The following is a 20,979-nucleotide window of genomic DNA, read 5'->3' as shown; positions in this document are numbered from 1 at the left end:
GGCCCTTGCCTTTTCCAGCGTCTAGTCGGGAAACTTCGACGCGTTTCGTACCGCTGGCACGAGTTCGGCTGCTTCGTTTCAAAATGTTTAATGTAGAACAGCGCTATGAAAGCAAATGTTAAAAGACATTATGTCAGGACTTTCACTGAAGGCAGCAGAGCATCATATGTTACTGCTAACGTTTCGTGTTGTGTTCAGGTTGTTAAATAACATATACTGTCATTCTGATTTCTTTAGATAAACATTGACTTCATTCATATTGTTATTGATTTATCGACAGACCATCATACGTTTTAGACGTTATAATAACAACACTCTATTGATCCCCAAAGAGAGAAATTCTCTCCTTGCCTGCCCCCTCTTACTGTCCATGATACACAAGCACATATGTAGAAAAACGTCAGCTTGGAAGCCAAGGCTGGACTTAACCTACTCCTTAGGGTTCAATTGGAAACTGCCCCATGGCCGAGCGGTCTCAAGCCTCCCACGCAGCCTAAATGGCCTTTCAAAGTAAGGTGTATTCTGTTCTCCGAAGTAAGGCGTGGGTTCGAATCCAACTTCCGACAAAAGTTCTTCAATCGCTACAGCAGAATTTGAGCAACTGCTTGGCTTTAATTGCTTTGTTTTATTTTTGCGTTTCAGGCAAAACTACATAACACTTAAAGACACTTCCGGCATGTAAATGGAGAACGAAATTATAGTTATACCGAATCTCCTACACACAATACCAAGGTTACCAACTTTGCTCAGCTGACCGGAGTGAGACGTTCAATTCGCCACAAGTCTGCACACCCAGATAACACGCATATAAAACGTATGCAACAGTTGTGTTACCTTTTAAATAGTCTGTAGGTTTTGCAAACTACTCTAACGCCTTTGGTGTCGCTGATTTTACGTTTATACTAGTGTAAAATAGACTTGCCGTAAGATTTCTTTGCGCCAGCCTGAGAGTCTGAAAACATGTCACACCAGATGCATGAGAGATGGAAACCTGGAATATTCAGTCGAATCAGATCAAATATGATGCTAAGTTAGTACTAAGTTAAAATATGTTCCGCACTTGTAACATGCACCCATGATTTGGAACAGTCAGCAGGGGGGGGGGGGGGGGAGGGATTATCTGCTCCCTGCATTTAAAAGTGCATAACAGAATTACATGACAGTGAGCGCAGGGGCAGGTAGACATTATTTCAACAAGCAGAAAACTATCAGAGGAAGCAGTTCATAATGAACATCATACAGAATACAGGAAGTCCCCAGAATAGAAGATCCATCCTAAGTCAGTCTTAAAGTCAAATTTATTGGTGTGAGAAGAGTAATACTACAGAACATTATAGTACAGTAATATTAAAAATAACTGCATACAGTACTGTACCTCAAGCCCACGAAAGAATAAAGCAGGGTGATGTTTTCATGAGCATCATAAAGTAATGCATATGTTTGATATTAAAAATAGTTTTAAACTAAATTAGTATGATAGGATCTATGGCCATCTGCTTTTAAATGCAAAATATCTTAGCTACATCAAGTCAGTCGAATATTCTTAACCAGCAGACTGTCTGTACATATGCAGATGGCTCCCTGCTGCCACCTGTAGGGCATCCACGGGCATATTTTCTTAAAAACCAGCCAGCCAGTTTATAAAAAGAACTCAGTGGCAGACTGCTTAGTGAACTGCTGTGATCTTCAGTTCAATTACATGAATATATAATTGAGCTGCATGACATTTCTTTAAGAGTCTAAAAAAAGACATACTTTTGCAATGGTGTACAATGCAGATATTACCTAAATTGTTAATTTTGACCAACAATACACAAGGTTAAAGAAACAGCAGTAACAACCCCACGTATGAGTGTCTAATATGGGCAAATAACGTCACAGGTTTTAAAGATTCTGCAGCAAATTGTGATTCAATTTAAAAGTACAATAAACAAAGTTTCATGATGGAAAAAAACAAAGAAATAGCCATGGGTTTCTAAATACAATAACATTTTAATATTTAAAATTTGCACAAAAAAAAAAAACCCTAAAAAACTGTCCATTTCCTATGACATGTTTTTCCCCCAGTTACAACACTCCCAATGTTGTGTAAATTACTGTACATCATACTCTTCAAAGCAATATATGCACAAGTACCACACAACTAAATATACTGCAGAAATCAGGCATAAGAGAGACAACTTGTGGCAGTCAACGGCAGACATCAGGTGGGTCACATGACACTCAGTCATCAACAATGTCCAGAAGGCAGCTTAGCTTCAGCTCACATGCGAGCTCCTCCTCCCGGCTTGCAGAGATCAGCTGCTCCAGCTCCTGTAGACGCCTCGCCATAGAACTGGCAGCTCCCCTGGCCTGGTCACTGCGGACACTGCGCTCCTTCTGCTACAAAAATGGGCACAGAAACAGTCTCAACTGATGAGCACAGGGTACTTGGGGTCTTAAAATGTGAGCAACTGTGTAGCACAGGGTCAATACCAGGGCAAGTGCAGGTGGGGCAGCCATCTTTGGGGAGGGCACTACGATCTCCGGTACAGACAGTAACGAAGAAGGCAAGAAAAGTGGTGAGGAGGAAGAGGAAGGGCCCAGGGACTCGACGTCAAGCCAGGTACGCAGCTGGTCCTGGAACCTGCAGATCCAAGTCAAACAGGAAATGGCTCAATGTTTATGCCACAACTCACATGAGAGAGTACACGTGTGTAGCATGTCTGTTCTCTGTCAGACCTGCGGCTCTGTTCTTTCTCCTCCTCAATGCGAGCCAGGAGGTCCTGGGGGCTGGAGGCAGCATCCAAAACAGGGGCAACACCGGATCCGGACTCAGGGTCCTCAACCATGCTGTGAAACAGCTTCTGTTGAAGACGTGGCCTGGCCAGTCGAGGATGAGGCCACATGCTCTGGTGACACCTGCAATGGCAGAGACTTTGGATAAGAAGACAGTATTGTACACCACTCTTGGGGATATGAGCAAGACTGGAAGCTGATGGCTTTCCCTCTTCTTCCATTTAATAGTAAATAATATTCATTAAATCTGCAGGTCACTGTTAACAGTCTATCTGGAATGTGTTAGATTTACATGGCTGGCTGGCTCTTACCCTGCCTTCCCCTGCTGCTTGTCCCTGTGCGTCTGCTTTACGGCATCCACCCAGCAGGACGGCGGTATGAAGCCCTGCAGCCCATCGCTCAGGAAATACACCGGGATTTCTCCGTCGTCACTGATGACATCTGGAGATGGTGGGATAGGTTCACACCTGCATGGCATCCCCAGTAGGCCCCCCCAAACGTCAGACCCACCCCACCCCCCTCACCTTCACTCACGGGGCACCCAGGAGGGTTCCAGTCCAGGAGTTGGTGCTCTACACAGAGCATGACAATTTCGTCCCAGGGCACCTCCCAGAAAGTGGGCTCCTTGTCCGGCCCCCCACCTCGGCCCACACAGTCCTGACGCAGCCTCTCCAAAAGGTTCTCCAACTGGGACATAAGGAGTGGCTGGCTGTGGCGGGACCATGGGATTTGAGATACGTACTGGAAGATGGAGGCAACCAGCTGGCTCCAAGGAGCTGGGTGGGGGGAGCGGTGGCAGCAGCAGAAATTTAAGGAAACAGACTAAGAAGCAGCCACTTAGCAAGAAATCCGAATTCCGAATCTGAGGCATGGACATACCCCCCACGGCTGGCAGCGGCCAGTCGGGCAGCCGCAGGCTCAGGACTGCCCCCTGGAGCCACTCCAGGTGCTCAGCCGAGTTCCAGAGCAGATGTGGTAGGCAGTCACCACCCCCTGGCACCGAGAACTCTGCCACGGGCCAGGAGAGGCCAGCCAGACTCGGGGACGACACAAGGCCAGCCAAGAAAGCCAGGACAGTGTTGTAGAGGCCGATGACGGGTGCAGGGCCCTGGGAGGGCAGTCCCGCCATGTCACGGTCCCTCCGATCACGGTGAAGCCTACCAGCAAACTCGCGGCAGAGCCCGGCCTCCACAACCTGCACCAACGTCTGCGAGACGAGCCGGGCTGGTGCCGTGGAGCGGGCAGCGAGCCACCTGACGGCATGGCGGATCTGCGGGGATACGGGGGGTGATAGTCAATGGGATGGTTCAATCTTACCGAGGCCAGCGACAACATGCACACTCACCTGCTCGGATCCTTGGGGTTCGTTCGTGGTCTCGGGGATATGGACGAACATGTACTCTGAAATCAAACCTTCCTCAATGAGTGTCTGAAGCATCAGGTCTTACAGGGAAAGGAAACCGATGGTCAGACAGGAGGAACAAACCAACTGTATTAGCTCTGCATACGTAAACATAGCCTCAAGAGAAATGCTATAAGTAAAGTAAGCGAATCCCACGCGACACCTGTTGTCATAGACACGGTTAGTGTCACACCTTCCTCTAGCCGTTCATCGCTGGCCCTGTGCCCAGCCTGCCCTGGGACCACCACCACCAGAGGAAGGGCCTGTGGCCAGGCATTAGCCTGCTGGATCTGCCGGAGCTGCAGCAGGGCGGATAACAGGAAGATGTCCCCGTCTTCCTCATCAGCCCCGGGACTGACTGCCGAGGGCAGCAGCATCAGCAGGGCGCCCATGCCCATCAGCCCCTTCCGCTTCTCCAATGCCAACTGGCCTTCCTCGCTGAGGGGCCCGCGGGCCACCTGACCCACAGTGAGAAACATGGCCTCACTTCCTGCACTTGCACCCTTCGCAAACATCTGTGTTACCACAGGACCTGCTAATATCACATAGTGCCAGACTATGCTAGGCTATGTTAAGCTATGCTAGACTAACATTAATGACAGAACATGCAACACAGGGGCATGAAGCCTGTCGATATTCATCGGCAAGTTCCCCCCTATCTGCCACACCTTCACACACACGTGCACTGTGTGCATGCGCTCCCCCACGCTCCGCAGGCCGCTGCTGATGCTCAAGGTTTGCATGTGTCCGTTGGGGACCATCTCCCTGTGTTCTTGCTTCTCCGAGTTACCGAATTTGGACTCCAGCCATTCTGTCAAAATCCTGCATCAGAGATGGGAGGGGGGCACAAATGTAAGCTCCAGGACCTCTAAACCCAACTAACACCCAATCCCTCCCCGAACGACACCCAGTTCCCCCACTTACTGGTTAGCAACACTGGCATCTCTTTCATGATCACTTGGCAACAAGAGGGCTGCCTTCCAGAAGATTGTGTCAGATGGGTTCGAGACGCTTGCTGCCACCAGACTGAGCAGGTCCAGTGGCCCCCACACAGATTCGCTGAAGTGGATGGAGATGTAGATGAGCACATGGAGAGTGATGGATGGCTAACAGCTACTCTACAGTAGCACCATACCTCAGGAGCTGCTGGTAGAACAAGTGAACCTTCATCTGATGCTCGGTTTCCCTTCGCATCTTCGCCAACCTGCAGAAGGCAGCAGAGTGTCAGCATCGGTACACTTAACACTATAGCAAATCAATGGCCAGCAAAATAAACGGACAGGACGGAAGTCATTTTGGGAAGTACTGTCTAATTCAGCAGAGGTGCCCCGATCCAATATTCAAGATACCTAATCAGACGGATCGGACATCGGCCACATGTGACCGATCCATGTTCAATAATTATTTAGTTATTGCCAGTCTATTTCTTCTTATACTGAGTGGTACAATCAAATCGCACAACAGCTTTCCCCCCTTTTTTATTTTTTGTGGCATTCAAGCTGAACGTTAACGCTTCCTCGGTTTTTTGACACTCAGTGTGTGTGAGTGCAGTGACTTCCCCTGCTATGACGTCATGTGCATGTCCTTTGTAGTGGAAGGATCAGGTGATGGTAGCAAATGCAACTTGCATGCTTGCGAAGCAAACTAACATGTCTAAAACCTGGAAGAATTTTATGCTTGAAACAACCAGTAGCACAGCGATTTGCGATCTTTGTAAAAACAAAGTAACATTCAGTGGAAAATCCCACTAATAGTGCACTCAATTAAGGCAATGCAAGTAATATGAAAAAAAGCGATGGTTTGGAAGCCAGCTTGGGCTGTTTTGCGCACTCGCTATAGCTTGATACACGAGGTGCTGCTATCACAGTGAAAAGTGACGCATGCCACTTGGGTGTACTTGTGAAGATATTCAAACAACTGCAAAATGTCTCAAAAATGCTCAATACAAGATGCACAAAAGAGGTGGAACAGTATCTTATGTATGTTTCTTGTGGGCTAATTAAAACTTCTTTTCCATTTGTATTTACTAGCTTGGAAAAAAAAAAGAGCTTTGGTCCTGGATCATACTCATAATCAGCCAATACCTTATGTTCAGGTATCAAGATTATATTGGCACTGAAAAAGTGGGATCGGTGCACCTCTATTATGAATATTATGTCAGCATTATTATGCTGTGAGAGAGATGTACCTGGTGCAGGAAACAGAGAGGTCCCCAGCGTGCCCCAGGTTGACCACGCCCCGGGCCAGCCTGTCCAGGCAGGGTGAGGGGGGGGCACTGGGGGCCAAGGCCTGCAGCCTGAAGCGGGGGTCCACACAGCCAGGGGCAGCAGGAAAATCACGCATCTGTCGCTTCAGCTGCCTGCGCACGGCCACCACATCACGCCACCTGCAACACATGCACAGGGTGAAGCCCGGTTGTCGGCGAGCATGTGGGCAAAATATCTGGTCCCCTTACCACTGCCCCTTACCTTTTGATGAACCTGCGTATACTCAGAAGCTCTGCTTCCAGGACGTCTTGGGCCAGCAGGGTGAGCTCACCACACAGCGTCTCCTCCAGCAGTACCTCACACACGTCTTGTGAGCTGCGAGCCACACATTCTGCCTGCTCTTCTTGGGCACGCCTGGCACGAAGGGGCATGCGTTCAGCCTATATACAGTTATCTGAACACTCTCTATGACCTCTGATCCCCCTTGGCTCACCAGTACCTGATCTCTGTTGAGGCAGTCTCCACGATGCAGTCGCGCAGCACCTCCTGTGTGATCTCGGCACACAGTGTCTTGCTGAGCCGGGCCAGGTGCTCCTCGTGTTCCTGCTTTCTCCTGACAGAGACAGGCCCATCAGATGGCACATCCCCTCAAAATGCACCCACCCCTCCTCCCCAGCCCAGACAGGTGAGGCCTACCTGGCTTCCTCCATCCTGCGCTTCTCCTCAGCGATATGCTCCCTCTCTGCCTGGATCTCGGCAGCAGAAACCTCCCGCAGCATCTGCTCCACCACCTCACTCAGCACTGCCTCCACCTGGCCGTTGCACATGCTGCAACAACCCATCCACATCACCAAACTGGTGTTGGTTGAGTGTGACAACCCTCTAGAGGCCACTGCTCCCTATCTGGCTCACGCTCCTACCTGAGTGCAGCAGAGATGTACTCGGCTCCGGTGGCAGCCACGTCAGCCACCTCGGCCTGCACTACCTCCTCCAGCATGGCCTCTACCTCCGTGGCGATGTCCTGCAAGGGGGGGGGGGGTTATTTGTCATTACTATGGCAATACCAACACACTGCTACTGGGTTGACACGCAGCAATGAGCAATCTATCACCTGCTCTGTGTAAACGGGCTCCGGTGGGGGAGGCGTAGGTGGGGCGACTGGTGGTGCCTCCGACGGAGATGCCCCAAGTGCTCCACTCTCCTCTCTACCAGGGAGGCCAGCTGACTCCGCTGGGTCGCTCGGCATCTTGGATCGGTGCTGGAGGGCCCGCGCATCCAGCTCAATGGGGGGCCTCTGAGGGGAGGCTGCTACAGCGTGGGCAGGAAAAATGACAAAATTACAATCAGAGGCCAGAAGGTGGACGAAGCGTAACAGTTAGCGGAAGGTGGAGTGCAGACGCACCAGCCCTGGGCACACTGCCTGCCTCCGCTGGCTGCCCATCCCCACGGTACTTGTTGCGGCTGTCAAAGCTGTTGACGGGTGTGTGTTGGGGTGGGTTGGGCAGTGGCGCGCCGTTGACCACTTGGCCCACCAGCACCTCCCGCTTCCTTGCGATGGCCACAGAGCGCTTTGGACGTGGCTGGATCTCAGGCTCCTGGTACGCTGTCCGGCTTAGCTCCACCATGCTAGGGGGAGGGCAGAGCTTCAATAAAATATACCACCCATCATAGATTAGCACCCCCATCAGAGATAAGCCACCCTGCCCCCAACACAAAAGGGACAACGAAGCACAGCCCAGCCTTACCCTGCATCGACCGCGAGCCCATACTGCAGCGCGAGGTCCGAAGCCTCGCCGGCATTCTGGAACATGAGCATCCGGACCAGGTCTTCGACCGGGAATGTGGTGGAACCACGGGAGCTGTAGGCCACATTCAGGGCCCGCAGAGCCTCACGGCGCACCTGTAGGGGGCACCAGAGCGGTCCAGGTAAGTGAGGTATTGGGGCTGATGAGGATGTAGGGAGCGGAGCAACGGCTCCCCCACCTGGTCGAAGTAGCGGTGCAAGATGCAACCAGCCAGATACGAGGCCACCTTGACCAGCTTGAAGAACCTCACGAAGTTGTTGCTGTTGACAGCGGCAAAGGCCTGGACGGCAAACTTCACCTCCGGAGAGTTTCGGAGCTCCGCCCGGAATTGCTGCACCTCCCTGCAGGTAGGGAGGGAATGAAATGTCAGCTGGAGAGGTGCCACGGTGACACGGGACACCGACTGCCGGCCAGCCACCCACCGGAGGATGTCTCCATCATTGAGCTTCAGGAGCACGCTGTACTGCCGAAACTCTGCCTCATGAGGGCAGTAGATGTTCTTGCTGGCCAGGTCCTGGTACATCTCCTTGAGGCTCTGCAGGCATTTGGTCAGGTTTTCATTGTTGATCTTAGCATCAAAGGACATCATGGGCTCCTGGCACAGGTGGTGTGCGCAGTGGATGTGGAAGCGGGCGCACTTTTCAATAAGGGACACCGTAAGCGGGTCGCACAGGTGCTGCTGAGTGATATCCTGCAGATGGCCCAGAAAAAGGATCAGGACGAGGCCCGCAGGGCACAGGAATAATGAGACACGGACTAATGTTGCTCACCTTCCGGATACCTCGTGTGCGGTTCCACACAAAGTCATACCAGTCACGGTAGTTGTCCTCACCCTGGTCCATGACCTGGGTAACCAGGTAGTTCATGGTCATGTTCAGCACAGTAAGGGGCCGCAGTTCATGGGGGAGGGGCTCCTCCTGGTCAGCAGAGGACCTGCTGTACTCCTTAATGGCAGCAGTGTGGTCCACCTGCGTGGGGTGCAGAGGGTGATTTGCAGCCTGTGGTCTGTCAATTCATGGCGGGGAGGGGGAAGCATTAGGAAAGAGGGGCAGGGGTGGTGATACCTTCTCCGTGTTGGGGATGACCTCAAAAGAGCTCAGTTGGTTCCGGGTCTCCCTCATGTAACGCTCCTTCTCCGGACACATGTCAGGACACGTACCCACAAACACCTTGGACAGATCCAGGTCGGTCCTCTTGGGCCGAGCTGTGCCAGAGGAGACCGTGTCAGCTGGCGATTCACTTTGGGGTGGGAGGGGGGGGTGGCTCAGCAACGTGACCCTAGGGGGACCTACCCTGTCGCAGGATCTTGTCCCGCTGCTCTAGCAGACGATACTTCTCCTCTGCGGTTTCAGCTACCTGGCCAATCAGGTGGAAGAGGGGAGAGGGGAGGCTGCTGGCTAGATGTTCGGATTCGAGGCCGTCTGGGCTGGGCTCCATCTGCGGCTCACTCTCAAACTGCAGGGCCTTTGTCGCCAGGGGTTTCTTGGCTGGTGACCTGAGAGGGACAGACCAAAGGCTGAAGAGCTTCTAAAAGCTGGCAAAACCTGGGCTCCTTTGAACACCTGGCCAGTAGGGGGCATAGCAGCCAAAGAACTCAGTTTGACTTTAATGTCACGAATCCGAGCCTGAGGTAAAGAGTTTCATTACCAGATGACCTAACATAACTCAAGCTGCTTGGAAAAAAAACAAACAAAATGTATACATAATAAAAAACCAGAGTGATCCAGATTTTTATTTTTTTTTAAAGAACTTGCATTGGGTTTCAAAAAGGTGATTTTCTTCCCTAACTTAATTTAATAAAGACCCGGCCATCTTATTGTAAAATTGAGTTATTTACTCTTACGGTAAGAGAATGATTTAAAGACAAGATTACCCTCTGGATAGGGATGAGCTGGAGGACCAGCCGGAGGTGGATTTGGAGAGGGCTTTGCAGACAGGGGCTGACTCAAAGCCTCCTGCCTGGCTCTGAGGATCAGGGTCATCTGGAGGCCTTTGGCCCTTCTCTCCTGGACCTAAGAGACACACAGAACCAGTTCATCGAAACAGCTGACATGGGAATGAAAGGCTGCAACGAGTCACAAAGACCCCGCCCTGGCCTTGGCTCGATGCACAGATAGAGAGCACCGTAATAGTCACTCACTCTGCTTCTTCCTCTGCCAGAAGATGGTGAGCTCATGCCTGCGCAGCAGTTTGCCCTTCTTCTTGGCTTTGGCAGCAGAAGCCTGAAAGATACCAAAAGTCAGTGAGGAAAGCCCGGGAGATCATGGACGAGACCACAGCCTAATGAGTACAGCGACCAAGCCCCCCCCCCAAAGGTGTGCAAAGCCATTGCTCACATGGTCGTGGAAGTGCACTATGGCCAGGTTCTTCTGGGGCCTGCAGAAGATCCGCTGCACACGTCCGAACTGGCGGAAATGTTCCCCCAGGATGTCCTTGCTGTTAAGACTGGCTGGAATGTTCTTGCATTGGAGCACCATGGCTTCGGAGGGTGACATCCCCCCCAGGCTGTCTGTGCTGTCCAGGCGGCGGGCACGTCTCACTGTTGATGCTGCCTCAGTTTCGGGATCTGTGGCAAGTGTCACAGAGTTCAGTTTTTCAGACTATACTTGGCTTCGAACCCAATGTGCTTCTTCCTGGGAGTACTCACCCAACTCCTCCGCCCTCTCAAGGACCTCCCGGGTTGGGGCCTGTGACCTTGGCGGCGTTGAGGGTGAGTGGCTGGTGGTCGGTGCCATCGAACCCTGGTGCTCCGCCTCCCCCCAGTCTGGCTGTGGCTCCTCACTCCTCTTCGGCTCTCGCCGGGTCTGTAGGGCCGGTGTCTTCAGGATGCTGGTCAAGGCACTGCGAAAGATGCTGCTGACAGGCCCCCGGCCCCGGACCAGGGGCCTCTTGGGAGGGTGCCTGGGGGCGGAGTCAGCACCAACTTGGGGCTCCTCTGATAAATGCTCCACCATCTCCTCCTTCCGCTTGGTACCCTTAGCCGCTGCCTCCCCTGCATTCTCCCCCTCATCGCCCCCCCCCCCACGGACCTCACCAGACACAACCCCAGCGTCAGTCTTGGGTTTTAGCGGACCAAAGCTGACAGCACCAAACAGTGGCCGGGGCTCATGGAGGCTAGAGGCAGAGTACCTGGAGACAGAGGCGGCCTGGGAGGTCCCCCCACCCAGGCCACTGCCAGCACCAACGGAGGGTGCTGCTGGTTTCGAGAAGCTGAACTCCTGGGTGGTGCTGGGATGTGCATCTTTGGTGGGGAGGATGCTGCTGGACACTGCGATGGGCTGTGAGAAGCTAAAACCTAATGCTCCAGAAAGGAACTCAGAGGCAGCAGGAGCAGGCCCACTGCTGTCCATACTGGTAGCGGTGGTGCTGGATGGGCTGGAACCAAAAGACTCGGACACAGCCTGGGACACAGCCGGTTCAGGACTGGCGCTATAAATAGGTTTGAACACAGCTGCGTCTGACGGCTTGAAGCTGAACTCTGAGGTGCTAAATCCGCGGCCCTGAACGCTTCCAGGGGAGAATACCGAAGAAGACCCTGTGGACAACTGTCCGAATCTCAGTGGTTGACTAGACCCCGAGGAGGGGGGAACAGAGGAGGCGGAGATAGCGTTAGAGCCGCCGAAGCCGGGTGTGTGCTGAGCAAATCCGCCGGTCTGTCCGAAGGCAGAGGTCTGGGGAAAAGCCGAGTTCTGGTTAAAGACAGAGCTCTGACCGACCCCGGCCGGCTGCCCGAAGGAGGGCGGCGGGCCGAACCTGGTGTCGCTCTGTACAAACGACGGGGTCTGACTCCCAGAACTGGGCATGCCGAAGGTCGGGGCCTGTCCAGACGCCGTCCCGCCAGGCTGCCCGAAAAGGGATCCGGTCTGGCCGAAGGCAGACGATGTACTGAAGAGCGAGGTCTGGCCGGTGCCCTGGCCGAGGGCAGGCGGCTGCACGAAAGGGGCGTTCTGCTGGCCGAAGGAAAAGAGCCCCGAGGTCGGGGCGCGCGGAGACTGAAACGCTCCGCCTTGTGTTCTGCCGAAAAGCCCAGACGGATTCATTGTGTAAAAAGCCCAAAAATACGGCCTTCAAAAGTCGAAACAGAGTTCTTACAGCGCGGTAGATTTCGGCGTCCTTCGGCCTGGGAGATTATATCCGCGCCTGTGTCACATCTGCGGAAATATACAAACTGGCAGCTCCCCTGGCCTGGTCACTGCGGACACTGTGCTCCTTCTGCTACAAAAATGGGCACAGAAACAGTCTCAACTGATGAGCACAGGGTACTTGGGGTCTTAAAATGTGAGCAACTGTGTAGGCACAGGGTCAATACCAGGGCAAGTGCAGGTGGGGCAGCCATCTTTGGGGAGGGCACTACGATCTCCGGTACAGACAGTAACGAAGAAGGCAAGAAAAGTGGTGAGGAGGAAGAGGAAGGGCCCAGGGACTCGACGTCAAGCCAGGTACGCAGCTGGTCCTCGAACCTGCAGATCCAAGTCAAACAGGAAATGGCTCAATGTTTATGCCACAACTCACATGAGAGAGTACACGTGTGTAGCATGTCTGTTCTCTGTCAGACCTGCGGCTCTGTTCTTTCTCCTCCTCAATGCGAGCCAGGAGGTCCTGGGGGCTGGAGGCAGCATCCAAAACAGGGGCAACACCGGATCCGGACTCAGGGTCCTCAACCATGCTGTGAAACAGCTTCTGTTGAAGACGTGGCCTGGCCATTCGAGGATGAGGCCACATGCTCTGGTGACACCTGCAATGGCAGAGACTTTGGATAAGAAGCCAGTATTGTACACCACTCTTGGGGATATGAGCAAGACTGGAAGCTGATGGCTTTCCCTCTTCTTCCATTTAATAGTAAATAATATTCATTAAATCTGCAGGTCACTGTTAACAGTCTATCTGGAATGTGTTAGATTTACATGGCTGGCTGGCTCTTACCCTGCCTTCCCCTGCTGCTTGTCCCTGTGCGTCTGCTTTACGGCATCCACCCAGCAGGACGGCGGTATGAAGCCCTGCAGCCCATCGCTCAGGAAATACACCGAGATTTCTCCGTCGTCACTGATGACATCTGAAGATGGTGGGATAGGTTCACACCTGCATGGCATCCCCAGTAGGCCCCCCCAAACGTCAGACCCACCCCACCCCCCTCACCTTCACTCACGGGGCACCCAGGAGGGTTCCAGTCCCGGAGTTGGTGCTCTACACAGAGCATGACAATTTCGTCCCAGGGCACCTCCCAGAAAGTGGGCTCCTTGTCCGGCCCCCCACCTCGGCCCACACAGTCCTGACGCAGCCTCTCCAAAAGGTTCTCCAACTGGGACATAAGGAGTGGCTGGCTGTGGCGGGACCATGGGATTTGAGATACGTACTGGAAGATGGAGGCAACCAGCTGGCTCCAAGGAGCTGGGTGGGGGGAGCGGTGGCAGCAGCAGAAATTTAAGGAAACAGACTAAGAAGCAGCCACTTAGCAAGAAGTCCGAATTCCGAATCTGAGGCATGGACATACCCCCCACGGCTGGCAGCGGCCAGTCGGGCAGCCGCAGGCTCAGGACTGCCCCCTGGAGCCACTCCAGGTGCTCAGCCGAGTTCCAGAGCAGATGTGGTAGGCAGTCACCACCCCCTGGCACCGAGAACTCTGCCACGGGCCAGGTGAGGCCAGCCAGACTCGGGGACGACACAAGGCCAGCCAAGAAAGCCAGGACAGTGTTGTAGAGGCCGATGACGGGTGCAGGGCCCTGGGAGGGCAGTCCCGCCATGTCACGGTCCCTCCGATCACGGTGAAGCCTACCAGCAAACTCGCGGCAGAGCCCGGCCTCCACAACCTGCACCAACGTCTGCGAGACGAGCCGGGCTGGTGCCGTGGAGCGGGCAGCGAGCCACCTGACGGCATGGCGGATCTGCGGGGAGACGGGGGTGATGGTCAATGGGATGGTTCAATCTTACCGAGGCCAGCGACAACATGCACACTCACCTGCTCGGATCCTTGGGGTTCGTTCGTGGTCTCGGGGATATGGACGAACATGTACTCTGAAATCAAACCTTCCTCAATGAGTGTCTGAAGCATCAGGTCTTACAGGGAAAGGAAACCGACGGTCAGACAGGAGGAACAAACCAACTGTATTAGCTCTGCATACGTAAACATAGCCTCAAGAGAAATGCTATAAGTAAAGTAAGCGAATCCCACGCGACACCTGTTGTCATAGACACGGTTAGTGTCACACCTTCCTCTAGCCGTTCATCGCTGGCCCTGTGCCCAGCCTGCCCTGGGACCACCACCACCAGAGGAAGGGCCTGTGGCCAGGCATTAGCCTGCTGGATCTGCCGGAGCTGCAGCAGGGCGGATAACAGGAAGATGTCCCCGTCTTCCTCATCAGCCCCGGGACTGACTGCCGAGGGCAGCAGCATCAGCAGGGCGCCCATGCCCATCAGCCCCTTCCGCTTCTCCAATGCCAACTGGCCTTCCTCGCTGAGGGGCCCGCGGGCCACCTGACCCACAGTGAGAAACATGGCCTCACTTCCTGCACTTGCACCCTTCGCAAACATCTGTGTTACCACAGGACCTGCTAATATCACATAGTGCCAGACTATGCTAGGCTATGTTAAGCTATGCTAGACTAACATTAATGACAGAACATGCAACACAGGGGCATGAAGCCTGTCGATATTCATCGGCAAGTTCCCCCCTATCTGCCACACCTTCACACACACGTGCACTGTGTGCATGCGCTCCCCCACGCTCCGCAGGCCGCTGCTGATGCTCAAGGTTTGCATGTGTCCGTTGGGGACCATCTCCCTGTGTTCTTGCTTCTCCGAGTTACCGAATTTGGACTCCAGCCATTCTGTCAAAATCCTGCATCAGAGATGGGAGGGGGGCACAAATGTAAGCTCCAGGACCTCTAAACCCAACTAACACCCAATCCCTCCCCGAACGACACCCAGTTCCCCCACTTACTGGTTAGCAACACTGGCATCTCTTTCATGATCACTTGGCAACAAGAGGGCTGCCTTCCAGAAGATTGTGTCAGATGGGTTCGAGACGCTTGCTGCCACCAGACTGAGCAGGTCCAGTGGCCCCCACACAGATTCGCTGAAGTGGATGGAGATGTAGATGAGCACATGGAGAGTGATGGATGGCTAACAGCTACTCTACAGTAGCACCATACCTCAGGAGCTGCTGGTAGAACAAGTGAACCTTCATCTGATGCTCGGTTTCCCTTCGCATCTTCGCCAACCTGCAGAAGGCAGCAGAGTGTCAGCATCGGTACACTTAACACTATAGCAAATCAATGGCCAGCAAAATAAACGGACAGGACGGAAGTCATTTTGGGAAGTACTGTCTAATTCAGCAGAGGTGCCCCGATCCAATATTCAAGATACCTAATCAGACGGATCGGACATCGGCCACATGTGACCGATCCATGTTCAATAATTATTTAGTTATTGCCAGTCTATTTCTTCTTATACTGAGTGGTACAATCAAATCGCACAACAGCTTTCCCCCCTTTTTTATTTTTTGTGGCATTCAAGCTGAACGTTAACGCTTCCTCGGTTTTTTGACACTCAGTGTGTGTGAGTGCAGTGACTTCCCCTGCTATGACGTCATGTGCATGTCCTTTGTAGTGGAAGGATCAGGTGATGGTAGCAAATGCAACTTGCATGCTTGCGAAGCAAACTAACATGTCTAAAACCTGGAAGAATTTTATGCTTGAAACAACCAGTAGCACAGCGATTTGCGATCTTTGTAAAAACAAAGTAACATTCAGTGGAAAATCCCACTAATAGTGCACTCAATTAAGGCAATGCAAGTAATATGAAAAAAAGCGATGGTTTGGAAGCCAGCTTGGGCTGTTTTGCGCACTCGCTATAGCTTGATACACGAGGTGCTGCTATCACAGTGAAAAGTGACGCATGCCACTTGGGTGTACTTGTGAAGATATTCAAACAACTGCAAAATGTCTCAAAAATGCTCAATACAAGATGCACAAAAGAGGTGGAACAGTATCTTATGTATGTTTCTTGTGGGCTAATTAAAACTTCTTTTCCATTTGTATTTACTAGCTTGGAAAAAAAAAAGAGCTTTGGTCCTGGATCATACTCATAATCAGCCAATACCTTATGTTCAGGTATCAAGATTATATTGGCACTGAAAAAGTGGGATCGGTGCACCTCTATTATGAATATTATGTCAGCATTATTATGCTGTGAGAGAGATGTACCTGGTGCAGGAAACAGAGAGGTCCCCAGCGTGCCCCAGGTTGACCACGCCCCGGGCCAGCCTGTCCAGGCAGGGTGAGGGGGGGGCACTGGGGGCCAAGGCCTGCAGCCTGAAGCGGGGGTCCACACAGCCAGGGGCAGCAGGAAAATCACGCATCTGTCGCTTCAGCTGCCTGCGCACGGCCACCACATCACGCCACCTGCAACACATGCACAGGGTGAAGCCCGGTTGTCGGCGAGCATGTGGGCAAAATATCTGGTCCCCTTACCACTGCCCCTTACCTTTTGATGAACCTGCGTATACTCAGAAGCTCTGCTTCCAGGACGTCTTGGGCCAGCAGGGTGAGCTCACCACACAGCGTCTCCTCCAGCAGTACCTCACACACGTCTTGTGAGCTGCGAGCCACACATTCTGCCTGCTCTTCTTGGGCACGCCTGGCACGAAGGGGCATGCGTTCAGCCTATATACAGTTATCTGAACACTCTCTATGACCTCTGATCCCCCTTGGCTCACCAGTACCTGATCTCTGTTGAGGCAGTCTCCACGATGCAGTCGCGCAGCACCTCCTGTGTGATCTCGGCACACAGTGTCTTGCTGAGCCGGGCCAGGAGCTCCTCGTGTTCCTGCTTTCTCCTGACAGAGACAGGCCCATCAGATGGCACATCCCCTCAAAATGCACCCACCCCTCCTCCCCAGCCCAGACAGGTGAGGCCTACCTGGCTTCCTCCATCCTGCGCTTCTCCTCAGCGATATGCTCCCTCTCTGCCTGGATCTCGGCAGCAGAAACCTCCCGCAGCATCTGCTCCACCACCTCACTCAGCACTGCCTCCACCTGGCCGTTGCACATGCTGCAACAACCCATCCACATCACCAAACTGGTGTTGGTTGAGTGTGACAACCCTCTAGAGGCCACTGCTCCCTATCTGGCTCACGCTCCTACCTGAGTGCAGCAGAGATGTACTCGGCTCCGGTGGCAGCCACGTCAGCCACCTCGGCCTGCACTACCTCCTCCAGCATGGCCTCTACCTCCGTGGCGATGTCCTGCAAGGGGGGGGGGGTTATTTGTCATTACTATGGCAATACCAACACACTGCTACTGGGTTGACACGCAGCAATGAGCAATCTATCACCTGCTCTGTGTAAACGGGCTCCGGTGGGGGAGGCGTAGGTGGGGCGACTGGTGGTGCCTCCGACGGAGATGCCCCAAGTGCTCCACTCTCCTCTCTACCAGGGAGGCCAGCTGACTCCGCTGGGTCGCTCGGCATCTTGGATCGGTGCTGGAGGGCCCGCGCATCCAGCTCAATGGGGGGCCTCTGAGGGGAGGCTGCTACAGCGTGGGCAGGAAAAATGACAAAATTACAATCAGAGGCCAGAAGGTGGACGAAGCGTAACAGTTAGCGGAAGGTGGAGTGCAGACGCACCAGCCCTGGGCACACTGCCTGCCTCCGCTGGCTGCCCATCCCCACGGTACTTGTTGCGGCTGTCAAAGCTGTTGACGGGTGTGTGTTGGGGTGGGTTGGGCAGTGGCGCGCCGTTGACCACTTGGCCCACCAGCACCTCCCGCTTCCTTGCGATGGCCACAGAGCGCTTTGGACGTGGCTGGATCTCAGGCTCCTGGTACGCTGTCCGGCTTAGCTCCACCATGCTAGGGGGAGGGCAGAGCTTCAATAAAATATACCACCCATCATAGATTAGCACCCCCATCAGAGATAAGCCACCCTGCCCCCAACACAAAAGGGACAACGAAGCACAGCCCAGCCTTACCCTGCATCGACCGCGAGCCCATACTGCAGCGCGAGGTCCGAAGCCTCGCCGGCATTCTGGAACATGAGCATCCGGACCAGGTCTTCGACCGGGAATGTGGTGGAACCACGGGAGCTGTAGGCCACATTCAGGGCCCGCAGAGCCTCACGGCGCACCTGTAGGGGGCACCAGAGCGGTCCAGGTAAGTGAGGTATTGGGGCTGATGAGGATGTAGGGAGCGGAGCAACGGCTCCCCCACCTGGTCGAAGTAGCGGTGCAAGATGCAACCAGCCAGATACGAGGCCACCTTGACCAGCTTGAAGAACCTCACGAAGTTGTTGCTGTTGACAGCGGCAAAGGCCTGGACGGCAAACTTCACCTCCGGAGAGTTTCGGAGCTCCGCCCGGAATTGCTGCACCTCCCTGCAGGTAGGGAGGGAATGAAATGTCAGCTGGAGAGGTGCCACGGTGACACGGGACACCGACTGCCGGCCAGCCACCCACCGGAGGATGTCTCCATCATTGAGCTTCAGGAGCACGCTGTACTGCCGAAACTCTGCCTCATGAGGGCAGTAGATGTTCTTGCTGGCCAGGTCCTGGTACATCTCCTTGAGGCTCTGCAGGCATTTGGTCAGGTTTTCATTGTTGATCTTAGCATCAAAGGACATCATGGGCTCCTGGCACAGGTGGTGTGCGCAGTGGATGTGGAAGCGGGCGCACTTTTCAATAAGGGACACCGTAAGCGGGTCGCACAGGTGCTGCTGAGTGATATCCTGCAGATGGCCCAGAAAAAGGATCAGGACGAGGCCCGCAGGGCACAGGAATAATGAGACACGGACTAATGTTGCTCACCTTCCGGATACCTCGTGTGCGGTTCCACACAAAGTCATACCAGTCACGGTAGTTGTCCTCACCCTGGTCCATGACCTGGGTAACCAGGTAGTTCATGGTCATGTTCAGCACAGTAAGGGGCCGCAGTTCATGGGGGAGGGGCTCCTCCTGGTCAGCAGAGGACCTGCTGTACTCCTTAATGGCAGCAGTGTGGTCCACCTGCGTGGGGTGCAGAGGGTGATTTGCAGCCTGTGGTCTGTCAATTCATGGCGGGGAGGGGGAAGCATTAGGAAAAAGGGGCAGGGGTGGTGATACCTTCTCCGTGTTGGGGATGACCTCAAAAGAGCTCAGTTGGTTCCGGGTCTCCCTCATGTAACGCTCCTTCTCCGGACACATGTCAGGACACGTACCCACAAACACCTTGGACAGATCCAGGTCGGTCCTCTTGGGCCGAGCTGTGCCAGAGGAGACCGTGTCAGCTGGCGATTCACTTTGGGGTGGGAGGGGGGGGGTGGCTCAGCAACGTGACCCTAGGGGGACCTACCCTGTCGCAGGATCTTGTCCCGCTGCTCTAGCAGACGATACTTCTCCTCTGCGGTTTCAGCTACCTGGCCAATCAGGTGGAAGAGGGGAGAGGGGAGGCTGCTGGCTAGATGTTCGGATTCGAGGCCGTCTGGGCTGGGCTCCATCTGCGGCTCACTCTCAAACTGCAGGGCCTTTGTCGCCAGGGGTTTCTTGGCTGGTGACCTGAGAGGGACAGACCAAAGGCTGAAGAGCTTCTAAAAGCTGGCAAAACCTGGGCTCCTTTGAACACCTGGCCAGTAGGGGGCATAGCAGCCAAAGAACTCAGTTTGACTTTAATGTCACGAATCCGAGCCTGAGGTAAAGAGTTTCATTACCAGATGACCTAACATAACTCAAGCTGCTTGGAAAAAAAACAAACAAAATGTATACATAATAAAAAACCAGAGTGATCCAGATTTTTATTTTTTTTTAAAGAACTTGCATTGGGTTTCAAAAAGGTGATTTTCTTCCCTAACTTAATTTAATAAAGACCCGGCCATCTTATTGTAAAATTGAGTTATTTACTCTTACGGTAAGAGAATGATTTAAAGACAAGATTACCCTCTGGATAGGGATGAGCTGGAGGACCAGCCGGAGGTGGATTTGGAGAGGGCTTTGCAGACAGGGGCTGACTCAAAGCCTCCTGCCTGGCTCTGAGGATCAGGGTCATCTGGAGGCCTTTGGCCCTTCTCTCCTGGACCTAAGAGACACACAGAACCAGTTCATCGAAACAGCTGACATGGGAATGAAAGGCTGCAACGAGTCACAAAGACCCCGCCCTGGCCTTGGCTCGATGCACAGATAGAGAGCACCGTAATAGTCACTCACTCTGCTTCTTCCTCTGCCAGAAGATGGTGAGCTCATGCCTGCGCAGCAGTTTGCCCTTCTTCTTGGCTTTGGCAGCAGAAGCCTGAAAGATACCAAAAGTCAGTGAGGAAAGCCCGGGAGATCATGGACGAGACCACAGCCTAATGAGTACAGCGACCAAGCCCCCCCCCCAAAGGTGTGCAAAGCCATTGCTCACATGGTCGTGGAAGTGCACTATGGCCAGGTTCTTCTGGGGCCTGCAGAAGATCCGCTGCACACGTCCGAACTGGCGGAAATGTTCCCCCAGGATGTCCTTGCTGTTAAGACTGGCTGGAATGTTCTTGCATTGGAGCACCATGGCTTCGGAGGGTGACATCCCCCCCAGGCTGTCTGTGCTGTCCAGGCGGCGGGCACGTCTCACTGTTGATGCTGCCTCAGTTTCGGGATCTGTGGCAAGTGTCACAGAGTTCAGTTTTTCAGACTATACTTGGCTTCGAACCCAATGTGCTTCTTCCTGGGAGTACTCACCCAACTCCTCCGCCCTCTCAAGGACCTCCCGGGTTGGGGCCTGTGACCTTGGCGGCGTTGAGGGTGAGTGGCTGGTGGTCGGTGCCATCGAACCCTGGTGCTCCGCCTCCCCCCA

At 53.6% G+C, this 20,979-nt stretch overlaps 1 protein-coding gene across 1 annotated transcript; it reads right to left on the bottom strand.

The window, feature by feature from the left end:
- Positions 1 to 1,280: 1,280 nt before the first annotated feature.
- On the bottom strand, positions 1,281 to 20,757 carry LOC125727580 (germinal-center associated nuclear protein-like; the record flags this gene model as incomplete). The annotated part of the gene is made up of 24 exons (XM_049004404.1): positions 1,281 to 2,382; positions 12,502 to 12,652; positions 12,748 to 12,927; positions 13,116 to 13,245; positions 13,329 to 13,580; positions 13,684 to 14,074; positions 14,149 to 14,246; positions 14,399 to 14,585; positions 16,423 to 16,591; positions 16,674 to 16,826; positions 16,912 to 17,025; positions 17,109 to 17,240; positions 17,333 to 17,433; positions 17,523 to 17,719; positions 17,814 to 18,037; positions 18,157 to 18,311; positions 18,395 to 18,557; positions 18,639 to 18,907; positions 18,987 to 19,184; positions 19,281 to 19,385; positions 19,583 to 19,712; positions 20,091 to 20,229; positions 20,358 to 20,439; positions 20,554 to 20,757. Coding segments are annotated over 24 exons (4,083 nt in total), but the record flags the coding sequence as incomplete, so codon positions are not given.
- Positions 20,758 to 20,979: the final 222 nt, after the last annotated feature.

The sequence above is a fragment of the Brienomyrus brachyistius genome, unplaced genomic scaffold (assembly GCF_023856365.1).
Source record: "Brienomyrus brachyistius isolate T26 unplaced genomic scaffold, BBRACH_0.4 scaffold103, whole genome shotgun sequence".
In the NCBI taxonomy this organism is placed as follows: Eukaryota; Metazoa; Chordata; class Actinopteri; order Osteoglossiformes; family Mormyridae; genus Brienomyrus; species Brienomyrus brachyistius.
This window is presented reverse-complemented; position numbering and strand designations above follow the sequence as displayed.